This window comes from Synchiropus splendidus, chromosome 9, assembly GCF_027744825.2.
Source record: "Synchiropus splendidus isolate RoL2022-P1 chromosome 9, RoL_Sspl_1.0, whole genome shotgun sequence".
In the NCBI taxonomy this organism is placed as follows: domain Eukaryota; kingdom Metazoa; phylum Chordata; class Actinopteri; order Syngnathiformes; family Callionymidae; genus Synchiropus; species Synchiropus splendidus.
This window is the reverse complement of record NC_071342.1, coordinates 25,452,501-25,474,257: the sequence shown is the minus strand read 5'-3', so window position 1 is coordinate 25,474,257 and position 21,757 is coordinate 25,452,501. Positions and strand designations below refer to the sequence as shown.

At 50.4% G+C, this 21,757-nt stretch overlaps 2 protein-coding genes across 5 annotated transcripts in view; one reads left to right on the top strand and one right to left on the bottom strand.

Annotated features, from left to right (window-relative positions):
• Positions 1–129: 129 nt before the first annotated feature.
• Positions 130–4,708, bottom strand: sult6b1 (sulfotransferase family, cytosolic, 6b, member 1). Its single transcript, XM_053874228.1, has 8 exons — positions 4,203–4,708; positions 3,346–3,741; positions 1,588–1,700; positions 1,317–1,406; positions 1,131–1,254; positions 968–1,062; positions 723–879; positions 130–335 (listed from the first exon to the last, which is right to left on the bottom strand). Exons 2-8 carry the CDS (start codon positions 3,521–3,523, stop codon positions 217–219), a joined length of 876 nt encoding a protein of 291 aa, XP_053730203.1. The 5' UTR covers positions 3,524–3,741; positions 4,203–4,708; the 3' UTR covers positions 130–216.
• The window catches only part of slc30a6 (solute carrier family 30 member 6), a 26,388-nt gene continuing 8,904 nt past the window's right edge, over positions 4,274–21,757 (top strand). The window contains exons 1-8 of one of the 4 annotated variants that reach the window (XM_053874222.1): positions 4,274–4,486; positions 4,720–4,766; positions 5,419–5,505; positions 8,730–8,814; positions 17,698–17,740; positions 17,824–17,889; positions 19,630–19,710; positions 20,057–20,092. In XM_053874222.1, the coding sequence (XP_053730197.1) occupies positions 4,303–4,486; positions 4,720–4,766; positions 5,419–5,505; positions 8,730–8,814; positions 17,698–17,740; positions 17,824–17,889; positions 19,630–19,710; positions 20,057–20,092 (629 nt within the window). In that variant the 5' untranslated portion in view covers positions 4,274–4,302. The other 3 variants (XM_053874223.1, XM_053874224.1, XM_053874225.1) reach the window with 3 other exon arrangements.

The following is a 21,757-nucleotide window of genomic DNA, read 5'->3' as shown; positions in this document are numbered from 1 at the left end:
ATTCAACATTCCTCTGCAAAATTCGGGTCCGTGTTTTTGTTTCATGACAGAGTGAAGCAGTTTGTTCAAGCACCTTGTTCAAAATGAAAAACCAGAGAGTCACATCAGCAAGTAAAGTCCTTTATTTGAAATGAGATGTACTTCAGAAGTGCCCGCCGTTGGATCGCTAAAGTCGGCTGTGGCGTTGAGGTCAGCTGAGCTTCTCGTCCTGGCTGCTCACTCACAGAAGCGCAGTCTCTCTCCCAGTCTCGTGCCTGCCAGCTCCTTCTCGAAGACCTCGTCTAACTTCTCCTTCTGCTCAGATGAGAAGTGGTTCTTCCAGTCTCCCACCTCACCTGTCAGCACAAAGTCCAAATGACCATCTGCAGCCTACACGACACCAAACAATGCTTTGGTCGCTCCCATCTTGTCATAGTTTGAGGTTCGCCCGGGCCGAAGCCCGTCCAACCCTGCTCAGCAGTTGCAGGAACAAGATGTGAATGCAATATGAAGGAGGTGGTCATTATGTTACGGCTGATTGTTGTTGAACATCCTGTGCGGTCTGTATGCTTCCTTCAATCTGCATGAGTTACCAACATCTACCTGTAGGGGGCGCAGTGTTAAGGTGACACGTTGGTGGAGCCGCCGCGTCTGTCTGTCTGTCCGTCTGCCTCGTGCTGCGCTTGACCGCATGGTCGCTCACCCGCCACGCTCAGACATTATGGAGACAGAGAGTTGCGCACCTTTCCGGAAAATAACGCTGGCCATTGTGTGGTGAGTGCTGGCAGCATTTTTCTTCATTGCGCTGAAAGTGCTGTCCTCTGAAACCTTCTGCACCTGCTCTGCTGTCAGGCCGAAGCCAAAGAAGTGGGAGATCTGGCCAATGCCCTCCGTCAGGTTCTGCGGGACACACGAGGCATCTTGGTGACCGGAGCTTCTCCAGCGCTGACATACACAGAACCACAGCCGCCAAACAAACCGGACGCACCTTCTTCAGCTCCTCGTACGTGACAAACAGGACGTTGGGGTCGTCCATCTGGTTGTTCCAGGCCTGAGCGTGGTGGAAGTAGGAGCCCCAGGGCACTGCTCACGACAAGAACATTCTCCATCAGCTTCTCTACACTTCAGCTGGTACCGGAGGAGCCACCCACCGTCCCCTGACATGAAATCAGAGTAGAAGGAGTCCCAGGTCTGGGAGGGGAGGGCTGGGTTGTTGTTGGAGAAGTGGTAGTAGGAAACCAAAGTGTCTTTGGGGTTCCTGAAGATCACCAGCATCTGTCAGATGGCGACGGCAGATCTCAGCACCAGAACAGGAGAGCTTGAGTTTGGATACCGACTTTTGTTTTCTTCCTGAAGAAGTCCCGGGGAATGTTGTCAGGATGAAGATGAGTTCCCAGGATCCTAGGAGATGGAGCCTGGTCCAAGGACTGGTGGGGAGAGACAGTGACTTCATCAGAATGGTTATTATTTTACGTTTATTTTTATCCACATCTGCTGGCATGTATGAGAAGGTCAGGCTGGTGGTCAGAGTGGCACATATGACTCTGTCAGTCTGGACACAGAAGGTGAGGGGGCTGCGCCGTGTCACCACTCATGGCATGGACAGACCTTCAGCGCCGCTGGCCCAAAGAACTCGATCAGTGGAGGTCCTTGCTTCTCTCTCTTCTCTCCTGTCGCCTCACTCACAAGCTTGTTCAGGACCCCCACCATCCAGTTGAATCCTGCTCAGAGAAAGAGAAAGAAGAGAAAGAAGAAGACTCAGAATCAGAGGGTGGTGGAGAACAGAGCACCTGAGGGAGGTCCGGTGGCAGTGTTGGGCCCCGGGTGGACGGATGCCAACACCTGCAGGAGCCTGTCCTCACACGTCCTTGTGACTCCAGCTGGGACGGGCTTCTCTTATCTCCCTCTGAGAGACATTATCTCACCTGTCTACATTTCTCTCTCTCCACCAGCCGGTGCTGCCGGCACCAGTCACCTTCACCCTGGACTTGCGGGTGTGTCCCATCTTGCACCACTGGAATGACTTTCACTTGTCTTCTGGGTGTGAGAACACAGAACCAATCTCTGTCCAGTGCGGTTCCTGCCTGGGCTCCTTCCACTCAGTCAGGTCCAGACTGAAGGTCTCGCTCCCATACGGGCTCCCGGGGGCCGGAGGGAGAGGGTGTCCAGTCCCTGAAGGCCCTCACATGGACCGAGAAGAGCCAGTGAGGCTCGGGTAGGTCAGACACACGTGAGGGCTCGACCATTTTCTGGGCGTGGCATTGAGCCTTACTCTGCCGATGGAACGCTCCTTCAATTCTTGTCCGTTAAGGTGGATGAATCATCATCGACAATAGCATCTGACCTGTCTGCCACCTCCTGGTGCTGTTTGATTTATGCCCATCACTGCTATCACGTCAATAAAGCGAAGGCGGGCGGCAGTAAAACTTTGACCCGCATGTGATCCAACGTTACTGTGCGCACGGGTCAGTCCGAAGAAAGCGGCGCAGCCTCGGTCCTCGGTTCTGACCCCGGTGTGGACTCGCTCCGTGGCTCACGTGAGGTTCCCGCTGCTGAACTGCTGTGACTCCTGCCCTACAAGTCCTTAGATTGGTGCTCATTAAAAGAGTGGAGGCCTTATCTGGCCAGAGCTTTACTGTCAACAAACCTTCAATTCAATAGCTGCAGCCTGATAACACGGAGGAGCAGGCATGAAAGCAAAGGCCGCGTCCAGCAGGCGCTTTAGGTCAGACTCCCGTCCCAACCCACAGCTTTCTCTGCTCCTTCACCTGGCACATCCGTTGAGCACTACTGCACCACAAACATCTTCTGCAGGGACACGCTCTGGTCTCGGCTTCCCTGGGACGATGACTGGCAGACTGGACCGTGGTCCGAAGGTAGGGACTGGTTCACTCCGCTCCTCAGTGTCATGAAAGTCCCATGTGTTTCTCACTGGCATTACTGCACTCTTACCGCGACACAATGGGCATCGGCAGAGAGTCAAAGAGAGGAATGTGAGTCAGTTCTGCATGTCGTAGGCAGGTGGGGACCAAGGTGAGGCAGAACTGCAGGACATCTGTTTTAAACGTGCTTCTAGATTTCATGAAGACGGAGGGTGCAAACTGACAGCTGGGGAGTTCAACCCGACCACTGGCTCCTCTGCCTCCACCTGCCTGATCTCACAGAACCTTCATCAAGTGTCAGGAGCTTCACTGGAGGCGGCCGTGACCCCTACAGTAGATGTCTCGCTCTTCACCACTACGTTTCCTAACAAACACAAGCACAATCCCTGGCTGCGGCTTGACTCGGGCTGCCGCCTGTGTCTCGGCTCGTAAACCTCGACAGCCCAATCCCGTCTGCTGCTGACAAAGATCAAAGGTCCCTCACCACACTTGGGGTAAGCCACCAGTAGGACATCATCTGCTCGAGCCTCCAGCGTCTCCAAGGCTTTCAGGTGCTCTTCTGGACACAGCGTGATGGGGTACAGAACACCCTGGTACCGGTACAGCTTTTCCTCGTCCTTCATGTCCTGGGCCTTCTGGACCGTCGAAATGAGGTTGTCCATGACGGGAGCCAAAGAATTCAGCGGTGGCTTGTGCAGAAACGTGCAACTCTGACTGTGAGTTCCACAGCGACGTGCTGTAGTGAAAGGCAGCCACAGGCCCCTCCTTCTCAGACAGACGCCTGACCAATGCTCTCGACAGTCTTCAGCTGAGGGGTGTGGCAGAACCTGTTCCACTTTCTCTCTTCGCAGTGATTTTCACCTCACTCTCTGCTGGTGACCTGCAAGGGGAGAGACAGACATCAGAGAGGCGCCTGCAGCTTCTGCTCACACTGAGTTGGTCTCATTCTGCGACTTCCTGTCTGCCCTCCAATCAACTGTGCCTGTGTGCCGCCGGGGGAGTGTGTGTGTGTGTGGGGGGGGGTTCCTGTGCACCAGATGGAACCCACTTTTGTTCTCATCCTGGACATTCTGGGTTTTCCTTTGTCTTCTGGTTCTGCTCTTTTGGGTCAGATTACATTCCTGCTCTGTCTCTTGTGACCTTTCCATCAACTGCTGGGAGCCCACTCTTTATCTGGGGCCCTGCTCTGGGGGCCCCTCGCTGAACTGGGAGGCCCTGCTCTGGGGGTTCCAGAGATAAGTGCCGGTGCCACACACACATACAGTATGCACACGTGTGTTCTTATGTTTTGGTGGGACATTTCACGAAGATAGTGGAGTATAAATCAGGCCAAACACACACACGCTCTCTCTCGCTCGGGTGCCTTCCTTTTGGTCCAGCAGGGGGCGGTGTTTTATTTGTGGGAGCGGAAAACACAAGGACGGTGAGCCGGAAGTCAAACATGGCGACGGACGGGATGATGTCCACGTCTGCGGCTCTAGCTTACTACAATGCTGGGGATTTTTACCCCAGAAAGTTCGGATCCAAACCAGACGTCGTGCCATCCGGGGTGACGGAGAGGAAAGTCGGGCCGCTGGATAAACCGGACATGGTGTCCGTGGACGTCATCTACGGAAACCACTCAGGTTTGTTTTGCTAACGGCTAACGACGTTGTTGTTTAGGCGAGAACGCAGAGTGGCGACACGTAGAAGCCGCGTCACTGGCGATGTGAACGCATTGCTGTTCAAGTCCCACCGAGCGCGACTCGTCGCTAAGTGATGTGATCTTGAGTCAGTCTTGCAGAAGCGTCCTGGCGGGCCGCCGCCCAACATCTGGTGTAGTGGTTGTTGACGTGACTGCGTGACTGTCTTCGTGCAGACGTCGCAGTGCACCGGAAGAAGCACGAGCAGGACACCTACGTGCTGGTGAGTGTGTTGAACTTGTGACCGGGGTGTGTTTCCGGGGCTCTCGACAGTGCTGCGACACGAAGCCACTCGTCAGCAGCGAGGGCACCACCGTCAGCCCTCTGCACACGCTTGGCCTTGGACTGGCCTGCCGCGACTATGGCAAGTCCACCAAAACGGTGTGAAAGACGAACGATGTGCGGAATTCTCCTGAAAGAAAACGGAAGAAAATAATCACTGATCGAAGATAGAAAACGATTTGGTGCAGTGTCGCCCTGTGGTTGTGTTTTGCTGTGCAAAGTGAGCTGAATCAAAGGCGGAAATGGACACCTCCACTTTAACACAATCGTAAGAACTCGAGTCCTGGACAATTTTAGTCCCCTGGAGCACATTTGGTTTGACTGATCAGCCATGGCTGTCCCTTAATTGTTTTTATTTTATGATGTGAACCACAGAACAAATTGGCATAGAAAACAATGCAGCAAAACCTCTCCAAACTCAAGTCACATGACAGATGAGCCCTCCGAGGCACCACTGTATATTTTCTGTTTTAAGTGACTGCAATACGCTGAATGGCCACGTGGTGGTAGTGTGAATTCACTCAGGCTGCCTACTTCGTGGTTGCGCTGTAATTCCACGTCCGTGAGTTATGTTCGATTGTGATTCCTTGCAGGGAACCATTCATCCTTTCAGGAAGACCCACAGGTCCATTTTTGGAAAGCTCCTGCAGGAATTCCGGCTGGTGTCCTCTGATAGACGAGTGAGTGTGCCATCATTTTCTTGTCTGTCTCCGAAGTTGTCAAAATTGGATCTGTGGTGTGGTCAGCTCTCAATAATCTCATTATGGTGTAATCTGGTTATATTCTTTGTCTTATTAAGAGACAAACCAAAACACCCTGCGTTGATCCTGTTTCCTTAGTGGGTCACAGTGTTCTGGTGGAAGACCTCGCGTCAGAGTCCGGTGTTCACAGTGTTCACGCAGGATGAGTGTTTCTTTCCTGTTATCGTTCATCCATCACCACCATGACAGTGGTTTTTATTACCTTTTGAGTTGTGTTTGAAGCAGAACAGCGTTGAAATGCACTAAATGAAGATGTCGCTTCCCAAGCAAAGATGCTGCTTGACAACAGTGCAATACACACACATTCTGGAAGCATTTTGGACTGTAGTGTTTGGAAAGCAAGCAAGTCAAGATATCTAAAGTCCATGCGTGAACCATGTGTATAACTCTGTAACGTATTTCAAAGAGAGATGGATTTGGTTTTAAAAAAGGCCTTGGCCTTCTCATAGGCGAAGAGTCACTGATGGAGTGAGAGAGTGGCTAATGCAGGAGAGGGCACCGCAATGCTATTCTGCTTTGGCTTTTCTCTCTTCACTGGAGGTTGTTTCACTGGGCTCTTGGGACCATACATAGAAGGAGGGCGCCTCTTTTTGCTTCCCAAGGAAGTTGGTGACCTTCTTGTGTGTTGCTCCTCTGTGACATCCCCAATGTTCCCTACCTGGTCAGTCATTGGAGTTCAATTCCAAGACCTAAACCTGGCCCTCTTTGGATTCGAGCATCGTCTGTGGTTAGTGTCTCTTTCACTCTGCAACAGTTCTGATGATGAACTTCCAGTGGCTCCAGAGAGCACGTCCAGTGCTCTCCTTCCGCTCCATCACTCTATCGTCCTTCCCTCACATCTCTCTGACCTACAGTGTGGCTGTGTGACTCTAATGTCATCGGGCACAGCTGTTGCGGGGGGTCTCTTTCCTAATCATGGCGGTGGAAAGACGCGGCCCGACCTCTGGTCTCTCCTCTACGTGCTGCACGCTGGCAGACGGGGGCAGCAGAGCATCAGGGTTTAATATCTGCACTCAGCAGGGATGGGTGGGGGATGTTTTGGGCCAAGCACTGCTTCTGTTTGCACACACTGATGAAAGCATCCATGCAAACACACACACACACACACACGCACACACACACAGGAAAGGTCTCCCATGCCTGTCGCTGGCTAGTGTTGTCACCAGACGCCGCATCGCTGTCATAACACAGCACACCACAGTAATTGTAGATTTCACAGCACTCTGCGCTCCCCAGTACGCCGAATGACTCCAACACGATGTGACAGGTCAAGACCCACGCCAGCGCTCATGTCCATACACACACACACACACTTGCCTTGCTTGTTCTTCTCCTTGTTCCCTTCCCTGTGTTGTTGGCCTTCAACACATGAAAACACCCTCCCAACATCTCCCTCTTTGTGCTCACTGGTTGTTGTTTTTTTCCCCATTTCACATTCTGCTGAGCTCATCTTTGGTCTCATGGACCCCCAGAAGTCCAATGAAAATGCCACCTAGTGGTCCAAGTAGCATCACGCTGTGCATAACTTTTAGATTAGATAACTAGCGACCATATTGGCATAATGATAATAGTCACTTTTTTCTGTCCGCTCTTGCCACAACATGAGCTTCCTGTTCTGAGATCCTCTTTTCCTATGTTGTGGAGGTCTGAAGTTGGGATGATGTCACGCTGAAGTGTCCCTCCTCCGCGTGTCACAGACTGCTCTACCGCGGGATGGTTTCCCAAGAAGGAGCACAAATATTCAGATTGCCGCACTTTTCATGGGAAGGTTGCGATGCACTCAGCACGCACGTTAGCTTACGCAGGGTTGACCAATGAGGCCCCTGCAGGGAGCTCAGTGTTACATTAGTCAATGAGAAGGAGTGCGGATGTGTTCAATGGCATTTTTGGCAGGAGAGCGAATGGAATGTACACAATTGAGAAGCTTTGCTCTGAGAAGTCTGAACGCCATCATCAATTTAGAATCTCAAGTTGTGTCTCCGGCCTTGCTCGACACTCTTGGCTTTCACTGCAGCTTCATTATTTTCTAGAAAGCAGCCATGACAGCCGGGTGTTTCGAAGCTCCTGTGTTATTTAAAATTGGAATCACTGGGAGCAGCTCGCTGAAATGTCGGCGGCTGGATCCTCCCTTGTGGCGAAAACACACATCTGCTCCTTGCTTTAATGCAGCATCATCTGAGACCCATGTTTCCTCAACCCTATTTTGGTTATGATTAATTGAGTACATTTGGGGAAAATATTGTCTGGCTACATTTCTGTGATGAGTGGCATCTCTGTCTCCGTGCACACGTGGCCTGTGAGCGCGACCTTCCCGTCAGCTGGTGTCTCTGTGACAAACCGATTCCGACGGCAGCAACAAGCTCGGGATAGCGAGGTCCCGGGGAGAGCCTGTGGACCGTCGGGCCGGAGGCTCTGCCCGTATCTCATTCTGGGACTTGAACCCAAGAGCTCAGAGCTCAGATGTGGTTGGCATGTAGACAAGATGACTTCTGTCTGGCTGCCCAGCATTGACGGCGAGAGCTGCTGAAGCTGGTGCAACCAAGTGGCTCGTACGTGGCTGCAGCTGAAAACCTTCCTCAGAGCAAGTCCAAGTTCCATCCAGACAGCATTATTGATGATCTGAATCTTACCAGTCATGAGGCGCACCATCTGCCTGTCTCAGTCGTCCGAACCTGCTTCACGTCTGCAAACAAACACACGCAGGCCGTATGTTGTGAAGTGATCCAACCCTTGTAGGGCCCAGCTTAGTCCAATTCCCACCTGGGTTCTATGGGTTTTCCACACAAGGAAAGCTCTTTCCATGTGTGACCCGCACTGATGACACTTGGTTCTACTACTGAGGAAGTCAACCACTCGTTAAGGGGGGAGAGTGTGACTTGTAAACTCCCTGCACCCATGGGTGAGCGCAACATTGGACCTGTAAACACCAAACTAGGTGCAGTGATTCTCTTCTTGTCAACTCACTATCAACCCTTCCCCTGTCCTGCGAGCACCTACAACTGGGTTTCCCACCTGCCGACCCAGGTGCCGGTGTCCCGTGTGTTACACATGCTATCGATCAGGTGACCCCCAAACCCAACAAAACTGTGAGTCCAGGAACCGAGAGCATTTCTCACAATGGGACTTTGGTTGTCTCTTTTCAGTCTTGGAGGATTTTGCTGTTTGGGACCCTGAACGTGATCTGCACCGGCTGTCTGCTCATGTGGTGCAGCTCCACCAACAGCATGGGTGAGTGAACGCACGTGCACACTCAGACCGTGAGTCAGGTTTCCCACTCACAAAGACTGTGAGCAGTCAAATCCCTGAAGATGAGCTCATCTGATCAGTGTTTTAGATTTAAAATGTGCAATGCTTTGTTAGTACTCTGAGAGTCTGTTTGTTCACTGGAAATGAGTCTCATGTAATGTTGGTATTCTGCCACATGGCTTCGACATACATACGACATACTCACTCCTGCCAGAGAAAGGACCATCTTGCAACCCTAACCCCCTCGCTGTGGCAGCACACATTCAGAAAGCAGCAGCGTCGGGTGTCGCACAGACAGGAAGTTTATGACTGACTTATTGAACCAACAGGGAAAGGTGACTCCACTGTCAATAGTCGGCCACAGTGAGAACAACAGAGACGGCGACGCAGCCTGAACAGTGCCACTCATGTTACCCCCCCGATCGTTACTTGAAATGCATGGGTTCAATTCCAGGCTGGTCACAGCTGGTGTGGATGGTTGCTCCACGCTGTTGAGTCAGTGGCGTCCTCAGCCCGTGTGTTTTGATGTAGAAGTGGAGTGGTGCCAGTCATGTTGCCACGCTGGAAACGCACAACTCAAACCAGCGCCTTGCAGGAATGATTCACCCTTCTTCACTCACAAACAGGCTGCTGTGGAAATGCATCTAATGCTGCTGATCATTTCCTCCACCCATGATGTGCTTCCTCAGATGATTGTCTCTAACCAGTGGGAAGCCGTGTTTGAAAGATCCTGGTCCAGAAAAGCTCCGTGTGCGGAGTGAGGGTTCTTTCATCCCCCGGCACTAGTTTGCCTTTTGGATTTCACTCTGGACCAGTGTGGACCAGGTGGAGGGACACACTGGAACAGTCCATCTTGATATGAAATGATGGCGCTTCGTTCCCCGCTCGTGATGGCGCTGCCTTCATACACCTGATGTCATTGTTGCTCTCTGAACCATCTTTCCTAAACTGATGACCTTTCCTGCAATAATCCTATCACAATAAATGCCAAGGAGATTTGAGTGGAAACAAGCCATAAAGTACTGGCATTTGACTCTTTTCTCACTGTGAGGATGTGAAACTCTGGTTGTTGAAGTTCCCCCTGGTGTGTGACGGTCCATGTGGGCCAGAGTGGCTTTGCTCTGAGAGTGTTCTGATGAGCCGCCTGTCACTCCACCCTCTGATTGGTATTGCTGACCTTGCATAAGCATCTAATATGACTCTTTTCAAGGTAGTTGGGCAAAATATTTTGAGCGCCATCTGCAGGCATGGTCATTAGTCGGTCAGTTAGGGCAGGGTGTTTCCGTCCGAAGCCTCCAGTGGGCTTTAGCATTCAGTTGAAGTGATGCGTAACCCACATACTCATGCGCCTCCAGTCACCCCCCCCCCCCGGCACATGTCCATACCATGTTCTAGAGGAGGCAGGCAAAGCCACGTATGTACATAGTGTACACACAGACGGACACGCCTCCCTGGCCCCATTATCTCATGACCAACAGCTTAGGAGACTCGTATGTACACATTCTATACTGCGCGCGCACACACACACACACACACACACACACACTCGGGGCCTCGCTGCATGTGCTGAGGCGGTTAACCCTTGTTTGACCCACGTATCGTCAAAGAGATAATCAGAGTTGCGGACCCACGTTGCTGTGTGTGCGCTACTTTACATATTGTGTCTGTCTGTGTCTGTTCCTGTGAATCTTCAACTCTGCTTCTGTTGCTGTTGTAGTTCCATTGCTGCAATGTGTCTTTCAACACCATCAACTCAGTGGCTTGTTCCGCTTATTTCTCAGCCTTTTAAATCCTATTGTTATTATTATTATTGTTTTTGACTGGTTTGTTGCAGGAATTTGTTGGTGTTGATTCGTGCTTTTGTCCAGTTGAAACTGGTGGTTCGGGTTGGAAGCGCTCCCTCGTCAGAAAGCGAGTGAGGATGAGAAGTTCCCGAACTCTTCCCACAGAATCTGTGAACTGTATTTGAGATTCCGACATCAGTGCATGTTTAGAAACACCTTTTTCTAAAGCCTGCGCCCTCAGCAACTCAAATGACTGAATTCATTGAATGCATTTCAGTGCAGTAGTGAAGGTGTCCTGCAGGCCGTGCAGCTTCTGTGCCTGGCTCACTGTGCTGGTGTGAGCGTGTGGTTTTGAAGGGACCGATATTCCCTGCTCCATCAGATCTGCACTCCAGGAAAACACATGCTGTGCCACGCAGCGGCGCACACACACACACACACACACAGAGTTCATGAATGGCATGACCCATTTCTCACGAGCAGATAACCTTTGGTGCCTGATATTTTCTGTTGGTTTCAGTGGACACAGGCTGAATGATTATTTATGCAATAATGTATGGCACAACAGTGCTCCGATGGAAGGTGTTGGGCTCTGCATTGCTGTGTGCGTGCGTGCGTGCGTGCGTGCGTGCGCAGGGGATGTGTTGCGGTGCATCTCAGGTCCGTGCTCCTCCACAGACTCAAAGCAACAAGAGCGGAATAACACACACCCAGTGGCTGCGCTCACATTGATCAGAATGGGTGTGTGAGAGACACCCCACTGATGCAGTGGGTGGAGTTTAGGGCTCAGTCTCTTTGTAGATTGCTGTTTAAGCGGAGTTGCTGCGATGTTGGTGAAACATAATCTGATGACTCTCCAAAAGTGTGGTTCCTATATGTATGTGTTCCTGTATCAAATTGTGCAGTGTTTATCAGTGTGTTGGCTTTCAGTCCCGATGCAGTTCAGTCAGCTATATGTTTCCACTCTGCACACACACACACACACGCACGTTTGTATTGCTCCCCCTGTGGGGACATTGTGAGGTTTCTCATTGCCGTCACCCCTTCCCCAGCCTCTCACCCCAAACCTGACCCTCCACAACACATGGCTCACCTGAACCTGAACTGAAACCTATTTAAATCACCCAGTTATTTCATCCTCAAATTGAGGCTTGGATCGGTGGGGGGCGGGCAAAAGGTCCCCACAAAGACATAAGGTCCCTACAAGGGTAGTGTTTTGTCAAGAATTGGTCCCCACAAGGCCCTATGAACACACACACACACACACACACACACACACACACACACACGCGTCATGACTTTCACGACCGAGTCTCACTTCCACTGGCTGCCATTGCCGCGTGCTCCCAGCTCGCCTCACCGTCTCACATCATGATGAAAGAGCTAACAGTTAGCATGGCGGTTAACATGGAAGCAGTATCTTGTTCCTAATAGAAAGACGGGATTCAGTGTCAATATGATTGGTTTAAACATGCATGGTGTCAGAGTACGACAGCGCTACACTCACTGGTGAGATCATTGAAGCAACTGTAAGTCAAACCCTTGTTCAGAATAGCTGCTAACAGACGATAGGTTCGTCTAAAGAGTCTTAGTCTTAGTGGATTGGTCCATAACGAAAACCCTCTGTGGTTGCAGCCCTGAAGTGCTGACGCTCTATTTTCATATGAATTGATGGCAAAATTCCGATTCCTTTGCTCTTCAATCACTTCAGAATGATTTGAACAATAATGTTCATCAGTCTGTTTGTGAATCACATCCAGAGTGTGTGAGACTGTGTGAAACTGGACTCCAGCTGTTTTTGGCCAAAAGCAGTGGAGAGAAACCAGGTCAAGTGTTTCCTCCACAGATGAGTGTGCACCGTTCAACCCATCGCTCTGCTTCCTCATGAAGGGAAATCTTCACTCAGCCGTTCTGCCATGACTTGGCTGATCCTCACTCGGGTGGCAAGTCATTCTATAACTCGATTGACAGTTGATTCATGACAAAGTGCCAAAGTGCATGGATTTATGAAGAAAATGCCCTTATTCTTCTTCTCACCGCCCAAGGACATGACGCCATCACAAGTTTCCCTTCCACGGCCACCGGCCTTCCATTCACCGTCTCAGCAGCCTCCATTCTCGTCAGACTCCAGGGTGACGTGACCTTCCTCGACTCTGACTCCCTGATGCTTCTGAATCCAAAATATCCCCGGCTGACCACGGTCACTTCCTCACTTCTCACGACACTAAAGCTGTCCTGAATTTAAGCTCCCAGTTTCCTGTCATTTCTTTACATAGTTTTCACTAATCGACCATAACATTATGACCACCTTCCCGGCTACTTCACTGTTGACTTCTGGACCATCATGCTGGTGAATTGGGCTTCATTGCTGTAACAGCTCAGAGTTATTGTTTTGTTTATCGGTGTGCGATTTTACCTTTCACAATTGAGTTGTAAGTACATTACACTTCTTAACGTTTTAAGACGTGGAAATGTTTATGAACAAAATATTTCCGTGCCTCTGCCTTCCTTCTAAACTTTGTTGCTTTAAAGATTTATTTTTGTTTTGTCTTTATATTTGTTGGCAAACAATCATCAAAGGGCTGATTGGCATTTTGTGACCAACTGTCAGCACAGTGGAGATGAAGCCAGAGTGAGGGTGAGGTAAACTTGCCTGGGAATTCAGTGGCAGCTGCCAGAGACACGTTAAACCGGGCACAGAGGCTGCTCCCCACCTCTGTGCCTGGATGCGCTGACCCTCGGTGGGACCCCCCACTGTGAAGAAATCAATGTAACCCTATCTCTGGAATAAAGCTCTGATCAACAAAGCAAAAGGCCAGCGTGCCAGGGGTGGGGGCGGGGGGCTTCAGCCGTGCTTCGTCCTCTGGATCAATGAACTCCTTCGTTGCTGTGATAACTGAATGTGTGTCGGCTGGGATTGGTCACCATCACCAAGAGACGCTGGGGCTGGTCCAGGACACCTTTCATGTGTTGCAGATTCTACAACTCTAAAGCAACCTTTGAATGTGTTGTGGTTCATGCAGATCCATGTTTGTGTCTCCTGTGCACATGGTGTTCAGTGTGTTTGTTTGCATGCATGTGTGTTCAGAAGTGTCGAGTCATGTTTCTTGCTTGTTGGTCACCAGTGTCTGTGTATCAGTCCCCCCGCTCCCCACCCCCCGATCATTCAATCCTTTCCTCTGGGATCTTACTCACCGCAGCAGTTGAGGCGTTCAATAGAAGCTTTTAGTTTTCAGTCAGCAATACACCAAGATGACCTGACATCACACACCCGTGTGCGTATGCCTTCCTACTGCTCAGCTTACTGTTAACCAGAGACGGTTGGCTGTGGTTTGCACTTCCTGTCCCAAGCCTTCACGCAGAGTCTGAGTCAGGAATAATGCAGCGTCGATTCATTTTGTGACGGGTTTGCTGCCAAATCATGACATGGTCTGTGCATGGAGCTGGTGTTGGTGTGTTCAGTGTGATGAGCCTGAGCACAGGGACAGAAGCAATTGGGAAACCCAGTGTGGATGCATTTTGCTGGATATGGGAAAAACTCTGTCCACTTCTTGTGGGTAGCAGAGGGTCGATGGAAAAGGGCAAGCCAGTAGTGGCGAACCAAGAAATGGCAGCTGGAGGAGGATGCTTAAATGAAGGAGAGAAAGGGAGCGTTTGAAACCTCTTAAAATGCTGAGTGATGAACGCAAGAATAGCCAATATCTGATGCTGCTGATGTGAGTGCAAGTCCTCCGCTTCGTCTGTGTTGGATGATTTGGGGGCTTTTTCCTTGGCTGGTTCTTCTGTTCTGGCGTCCAGAAGGAAGTGAGCGGCGCCGTATTTTGGCTATGTTTCTGTAGCACACTGGAGATTTAGCAAGGTTGAAATGAGAACACTGTGTTCCAGAGACGAGTAGTGTCCTGTCTGGTGTGTTGGTTTCTCTGGTATCACACACGTGTCCTCTGGGTGTCAGTGTTTGTAAGCAGGAGATTTATAAGAAAGCTGAACCCTGTGTGTGCGTGCGTGCGTGCGGTCAGTGTAAGCCCATCTGAGCTGTGTGATGTGAAACTTCAGTCTATGTATTGACCGGCTCCGCTCTGTGTCAGGGTCATTGTGATGTCAGCACTTGTATTATTATTGCCTTTATTGTCTGGTCCTCTGAATTCAACACAACAGAGTGACATCAAAACCCATCGATCGGGTGAGAAGATCTGATGACACTCAACAAATGCACCAATCCAACATCGAGTGAAAAGCACATTTTGGTCCTCAGTAAGATTGGAATGAAATCAATTTTCACTGTTAATGATTTGGATTCAGCTGAGCAGGACGGAGGCGGTGGCGAGGGTTGGTGACGGAATTCAGAAATGGCGGCTCCTGCATCTTTGCTGGACACGCAGTCAGGAGGATATTTTTCATGTCTGTCTGATAAACATGAAACTTTAATGAGGTGGATGTCACATGATGCCGAGGAGACGTGTTGTCCAGCTGGGTGATTCATCAACGATCCCGTGTCCAGCTCTGATATTGATGTTTTTGTCCATGAGGGTTTAGGTTCACCGGAGTTAAACAGGTCATGAGAAACTGCAGGTGCTTGTAAGGTTCCTCAAGCCTGGTCCTCCTGTCTCTCTGTCAGTCGCTATGATTTGTTTGTCTTCCAAGGCAGTGGCTTATCGGTAGATGATATTTCACTGTCCAAGTCATAATAGGCTTCACTTGGGTGAACGTCTGTCATCACTGCCGTGCAGTCGCCTACTGATGTTATTTTGTCAGTCAGGGGTCAATAATAATGTTGCCACTCTCTGTACACATCATGGATAAGTGATGTCTGATGCTTTTTTTTTATGAGATTCAGGTCACTGCCTGTGGAAGCCACGGGGAGCTGCTGGCACCTGCCCCCCAATTCTGTGGAGACCATCGTTCTAGTAACCAAGGGCTACCTGTAAAGACTTCCATGAACTAAGAGGCTGCCAGAGTGTTTGGGAGGAGCGTCAGCATCATGTGAGGGTAGCGCAGGACGTGTATGAGGACAGTGAGGAGTGACCGGGGTGAGAGGAGGGGCGCACCAGGGACCAGCTCTCAGCCCATTCTGGGTTTCGATTGCCATGGACAGACTGACGGCTGAGTGATGACATAGTGACATGATCTGTGGTCTGAGAGGATGAATGGATGGCTTGGATGATACCAGGTGCAAAGGTTGCCATGGATAAAGCACCTCGTTGCACAGTGTTCCACGAGGATACCAGGTCTTCCAATGTATGGCCTCTCTGTGCTGTCCCCCTGACTGTCCTGTCTCTGTCTGTCCGCCTCCATCTGTCTGTCTGTCTTTCACTCAGGCTCTTGACCTCTCCCTCTCTCTCTCCCTCCCTCCCTCTCTCCCTCTCTCTCTCTCCCTCTCTCTCTCCCTCCCTCCCTCTCTCCCTCCCTCTTTATCTCCCTCTCTCTCTCTCTCTCCCTCTCTCTCTCTCTCTCCCTCTCTCCCTCTCCCTCTCTCTCGTCTCTCTCTCTCTCGTCTCCCTCTCTCTCCCTCTCTCTCTCCCTCCCTCTCTCTCTCCCTCTCTCTCTCGTCTCCCTCTCTCTCTATCACTCTCTATCTCTCTCTCGTCCCTCTCCCTCTCTCTCTCTCTCTCGTCTCCCTCTCTCTCTCTCTTTCCCTCTCTCTCTCTCTCTCTCCCTCTCTCTCTCTCTCTCCCTCTCTCTCTCTCTCTCTCTCTCTCTCGTCCCTCTCTCTCTCTCTCTCGTCTCCCTCTCTCTCTCCCTCTCTCTCTCTCTCGCTCTCTCTCTCGCTCTCGCTCTGTCACAGCGACTCAGTCCTAAAAGTCTCCCTCCCTCCCGTGTCTGGCCGCGGGCCTTGCTGTCAGGATTAACCGCTGTCAGGTTGGCCAACATGGACACCGGCAGTGGGGAAACAAAATGTTCTTCCGACTACAAAGCTGCTCTGATCCGCTGTCCTCATCCCCTGCAGCAGAGCCTGATTACAGAAGGCTGCCAGCATTAAGGCAGGCAGGCAGGCAGGCAGGCAGACAGACAGACAGACAGGCTGGAAGACAGACAGCTGGCCAAGCGGGACATGCTCGCAGGCAGACAGGAAGTAAGACGGTTAGGCAGATGGACAGTGGTCTTTTAGACGCGGGGTGATGATGGACTGTGCTGATTGGCTGGCTTACGAGCAGACACACCTCCTGACCAGCGTCCAGCCTTGCTCTGGTCTCTCAGTGGGCTTCCTGACTGACTGAGGGACTTGTGTCATGCCATGTTGTTGACACAGGTCACTCCTCTGCTGCAGCTCGAAGGCCAAGTGGACCGAGTTCATCAGTCCAGCTGGGACCTCTGGGGTCTGGTTGAAGGTTGCACAGCCACTGCTTTCCTCCTCTGATTCCCTGAATCTGGCTCAGGGCTGGAATTCGACATTTAGACCTTAACATGGGTGCCTTACAAGGACCAACTGAATAACAAATGTGAAACGGGCAGTGATCGTGAATCTGAGAGGCCTGGCCAAGGCTGTTCTTGTGCTTAATCCTGGTTTTCATTTTCAGTTTAATCCCGTCCCATGCAAAGCGTCTGAACGTTGTTTGTGTTTTTAAGTGGAAGAACAGAAGAAAAGCTGTGCAGCAAGAGCCACGGTTTGACCAACCAACTCAAAGAAACCGTAGATGAATGAAGTGGCTTTGTCATGAAAACAACATAACAAGGTCCGTTGTACTAAAGAGGGGAATCTGCAGCAGCAGCAGCAGCAGCAGCAGCAGCATCACATTTAACAGAGGGTCCACACACATAATCTGCTTTGGTGCATGGAACTCAGTCATGTTTTCCTTCTTGGAGTCACATGCGTTTTCCGTCCCTTCATCAACATCATTTCTATGGTTCCCATTCCGGGTGACTCCGGATGTCTGTGATAGACTTTGTGGTGTCTGTGATCTTTATGTTCGTCTGTGATTGTATGTCGTGTCCAGGTCTGTGAGAACAGATATTTCATCCATGCTATATGTCTCGTACTGTAGCATATTTGACAATAAAGTTACCTTACCTTACCTTACCTTACCTTCTTTCAGCAGTGAAATGCAGCTGGTGGCGTGTTTGATGTTCTTCTCTCTTGTTTCAGCCTTGACTGCGTACACGTACCTCACCATATTTGACCTCTTCAGGTGAGTCTGCCCTCCTCCCACATGATAATGTTTGCTCTCCTGAGTACAGCCCGACCGAGAGTCTTGGTGGTTTTGTCTTGCAGTTTGATCACGTGCCTCATCAGCTCGTGGGTGACGATGAAGAAAGCCAGTCAGCTTTACTCCTTTGGGTAAGCACCGGGCGCCGCAGGTCCAGGCTCCTCTGGGAGAACCAGCCGCCTCATCCTGCTTCTAAATGAAGAGTGCAACATTCATGTTGCCACGTGACATTGCTACATTGTCGGATTGCATTGACCCAACTGTGTCACTTTTGGCCTGCAGTTCATACTTTTCATGTTAAAGTTAAAAAGTTAACATGAAGTTAACATTGTTTTGAAACAGACCAGCACTGTTGGTTTTAGAGGTGCAAGTGGCTTCAGAGCCTACACATGACGCTGCAGATAACAGCTGTAAATATATGAAGACAGAATCTCTCTGTTTGCTTCAGATTGCTTTCAATGGAAGCGCCATCTGTTGTTGTTTAGGTCCACGCACACATACGCACACACACAAATGAAACCTTTCATTGCAGCACAGATCGGCTGAGTGGCTGACAAACACGGCTTGTTTGGTGTGCGTGTGTGTGTATCTGTGTGTCAGTGGGCCAGTGTGCTAGTGAGCCGCGGTGTCTTTGCTGCTGATGGGTGACCTCTGACTCTGAGGTGTGAGAGAGATGATGCTCAAGTGCCTCCAAGCTTCGTTTTGCTGGGATGTTGCCGGAGCGCGTTTGTTCGCGTGTGTGGGTTTGTTATTGTGTGCGTGAGCGTGAAGTGAAACGGTGGGAAAGAAGAGTTGGGTTTCCTCTCTGAGCATATGTTCTTGTGCTTGTTGATGTGCTTCTGCTCACAAAAGAACAGCTCAGCAGCAGACTGTGTAACTGAACCAGTCGCTGTTGGTAACAGCAGTCGCACTGGAGCTGGCGAGGGTTTGATCTAGGAGATCATTTACCAAATGTAACTCTCTCTTAATGGGATTTGTCTTGGTTTCCTGGTTCTCCTGACACGAGTCCAACCTTTCTGCCCTTATTAGTTATGCACATTTTCACACATACATATATATATATATATATATATATATATGTATGTGTGTGTGTGTGTGTGTGTGTGTGTGTATATGTATACACACACAGACACAGACAGTGTATATACTTGCAGATTGTGCCATGACAGGGCTGAATATATGTGACAATGATGTGAATCTGCATCCCGACTCAGAAAAGCTCACCCCAATTAACAGCCGACTGTAACCAGCATGAACTTTGACCCTGCGGCATGAGAACCATCAGGTCCTAGTGAGGGTAATCAGGGTTCAAGGAGAGGCCACGTGGTGGTGTGTCTGTGTGAGTGTGAGAGAAGTGTAACTTGCACATCTCAAGAGACAGGCTAGATTGATATGTGGCCCCTGACGAGGAGGACAGCGGCACTGCGCCTGTCGTATTTGAGCTCCGGCTTCTTTTTGCTTCCTACCTCTTCGGCACCACAGTCCTGAGGTTTTCCACGCCGTGAAGATCACTGTGTCATCCACGCGTGGCTCCTATAAGCTCAGTGGTTTAGATAAAGCTGCTCCTTCCAAGAGGATCTGCGAGACCCTCTGAGCGTATGTGGAGGTCAGAGGTCAGCAACAGTTTCCACCAGTCTGGTGGGAAGTGTGAGGTCAGGGGTCGGCAACAGTTTGAGCTGCTGCTACATCCTCATCCTGCCTAAAGTTTGTTTGACTTTTGAAGTTTAATTAAGTATTTATACACGTTTGTGGTCAATTATTAAGATCAATGTAAAAATCATAGAAAATACGCAGGGTGTGGAAGGAACACATTGTGTCTCTGTGAACAAAATTTCAAATTCAAACTCTGATCCCAAGCTGCTTCTGTCAAGGTTTGAGCGGCTGGAGGTTTTGGCAGTTTTTGCATCTACTGTGCTCGTCCAACTGGGGGCGCTGTTCATTCTGAAGGAGAGGTGAGTCCTACTTCACTGTTCAACCCTAACACACACACACACACACACGAATGCTTGCACCAGTCACTTAGTGGGGTCCTCTCATGGCCATCCCCCTTGGCCCCAGCCTCTCCCACACTGGATTAAATATCAAGATTAAATATCAATTATTACAAGACAGGAAAAATGGAAAAGTCATGTTGATGCAAACTGTCGTGTTGATCTAGAATAGAAAATGTAATGTCATTGAAATTTACCATGGAGGGCCAATTGTTAGCGTGCCCTTCCTGTCCGAGCTCCTCCGTGCCACTGCCTCACACTGGACGTGCCCCGTCCCACCTGACCGTGTGTGTTTTTCTTTTGCCAGTGTGGAGCGTTTCATGGAACAGCCGGAGGTCCATACGTACGTAACACGCACCCCCCCCCCCCCACACACACCTTATAAAGTCATCATGATTTGTCGTGAAAACACACATTCCACTGCCAGCTGTTGTCAGAACAGAACATCCCCAACTATTCGGGTCACTGCTGGCTGATGGACAGCTCCACAGAGCAGACAGGCTGCTGTCACACTGGACCCTTTACACATGGATGTAGAAGGTGTTTTCTGATGATCTGCTCGCGGGTATCGGGGTGTCACACAGGTGCAATGTTCTCCTGCAGAAATCCCAAATCCTCATGGGACGATTGTCCAAGTGACTTGAGCTGAAGGCGAGACTTGCTCCTGATGGAGCGCAGCCTCGACGTCGAGGTCCTAGAGCTTCTTTGACTTGCTAGTGACGTGCCACGTCTTCCTTCAGTGCCCTGCCTCTGACCCTCCTGAGAAAGAGTGGCCTCTGAATCACGAGATGACGGAGGGTGAGTGGGGAGAAGGAAGTGGCACCATCTCCTGGGCTGGCTGAATGAAGAAGTCCATAACATGCCTTTAGTGTGGACCATTTGGGATTATCATTTCCGAGCGAGCAACATACTCGCACATCTGTTTCCTGGGTTTCCTGGCCAGTGGCCTCTTTGTGGCCACAAATCTTCCTTCCCCTGAGAGAGTTATTGGGTCAGAGCTGCTTTATTAATCCTGTTTTCTGTGCACCCAAATCGCTTTTATTTCAACAGAGATGAATTCGAGGAATAACTCCGAGTAATGTTTGGGTTTGGGATATTAAACACTCGCTGCTGCAGTCGTCGGTGTCTAAGATTTATTTTTAATTCCATCTAAGAGAAGGAGAATGTTTCCATCCCTCTGCACTTTTCTTCCTCTCGTCTTCTCTCCATTATCAAACAGATTAGTGACAGCTTTTTAGAACCTAAAACACAGCGCGACTTAACCCTGTCTCCTGTGACAGGATTACCCACCAGTGACGCCCCCCTCCTCCTCCTCTTGGTTCCTCTCCTTTAATGTGATTGGACGGCCTGAAGGAGGCGACTGCTACTAAGAGTGACAGGTGTCTGCTGGGTAAAGAGGCCGACACAAACACATTCTCCCTCACTTCGTCTCTGTTAGCGGTGTGGGGGTGGAGGTGGAGGGGTAGCCTCCATTTATTCAGGCTCACTGACGTGCAGCCCCTCGACTCCGGCTGATTGTTTGGACCAATTATTCGTCTCTTAAATGGACTGTCCCGAGCGGCCAGTGGGTTTTAGGAGCGCTGGCTTCTGTGTAAAAGGATGATGGGGATTTAATGTTTATCCCAAAAGTTTGTGTTTAAAAATATCCATGTTCATCTCTGCTCTGGGTCTTATGATCTGATTTTGAAGACCAAATCTAAATGTTTTATAAAAGCCGCTGCATGGTGAGAGGCCAGGACGGACCCCTCGGGTGCCTGGCTCCGGCCCCTGGGAGCGTCCTTGCTGAGCTGGTCCCAGTTCTCAGGGGTCCGCAGTTTGGCTGAGCGCCGCAGGGTCACCGTCATGATCAACCTCTGCGTGGATCTTTGGACCCACTTTCCAGTCCGGGCTGGCAGGGAGGTGCTGAGGCAGGATTCTTCTTCTTCTCAGCGATCCATGCGTCTCTAACTGACTTATCATTTACCCACCGTGGATGAATGTGATTTTGGAAAGAGCTGCACACGTGATC

Excerpts from the sequence above, each read along its gene's own strand:
- sult6b1 (XM_053874228.1), bottom strand. The coding sequence starts at position 3,523 with ATGGACAACCTCATTTCGACGGTCCAGAAGGCCCAGGACATGAAGGAC. Across the intron at positions 1,255-1,316 it reads TCTTCAGGAAGAAAACAAAA|ATGCTGGTGATCTTCAGGAA; the intron begins GTCGGTATCCAA and ends GCCATCTGACAG. Across the intron at positions 1,063-1,130 it reads TGATTTCATGTCAGGGGACG|TGCCCTGGGGCTCCTACTTC; the intron begins GTGGGTGGCTCC and ends TGTCGTGAGCAG.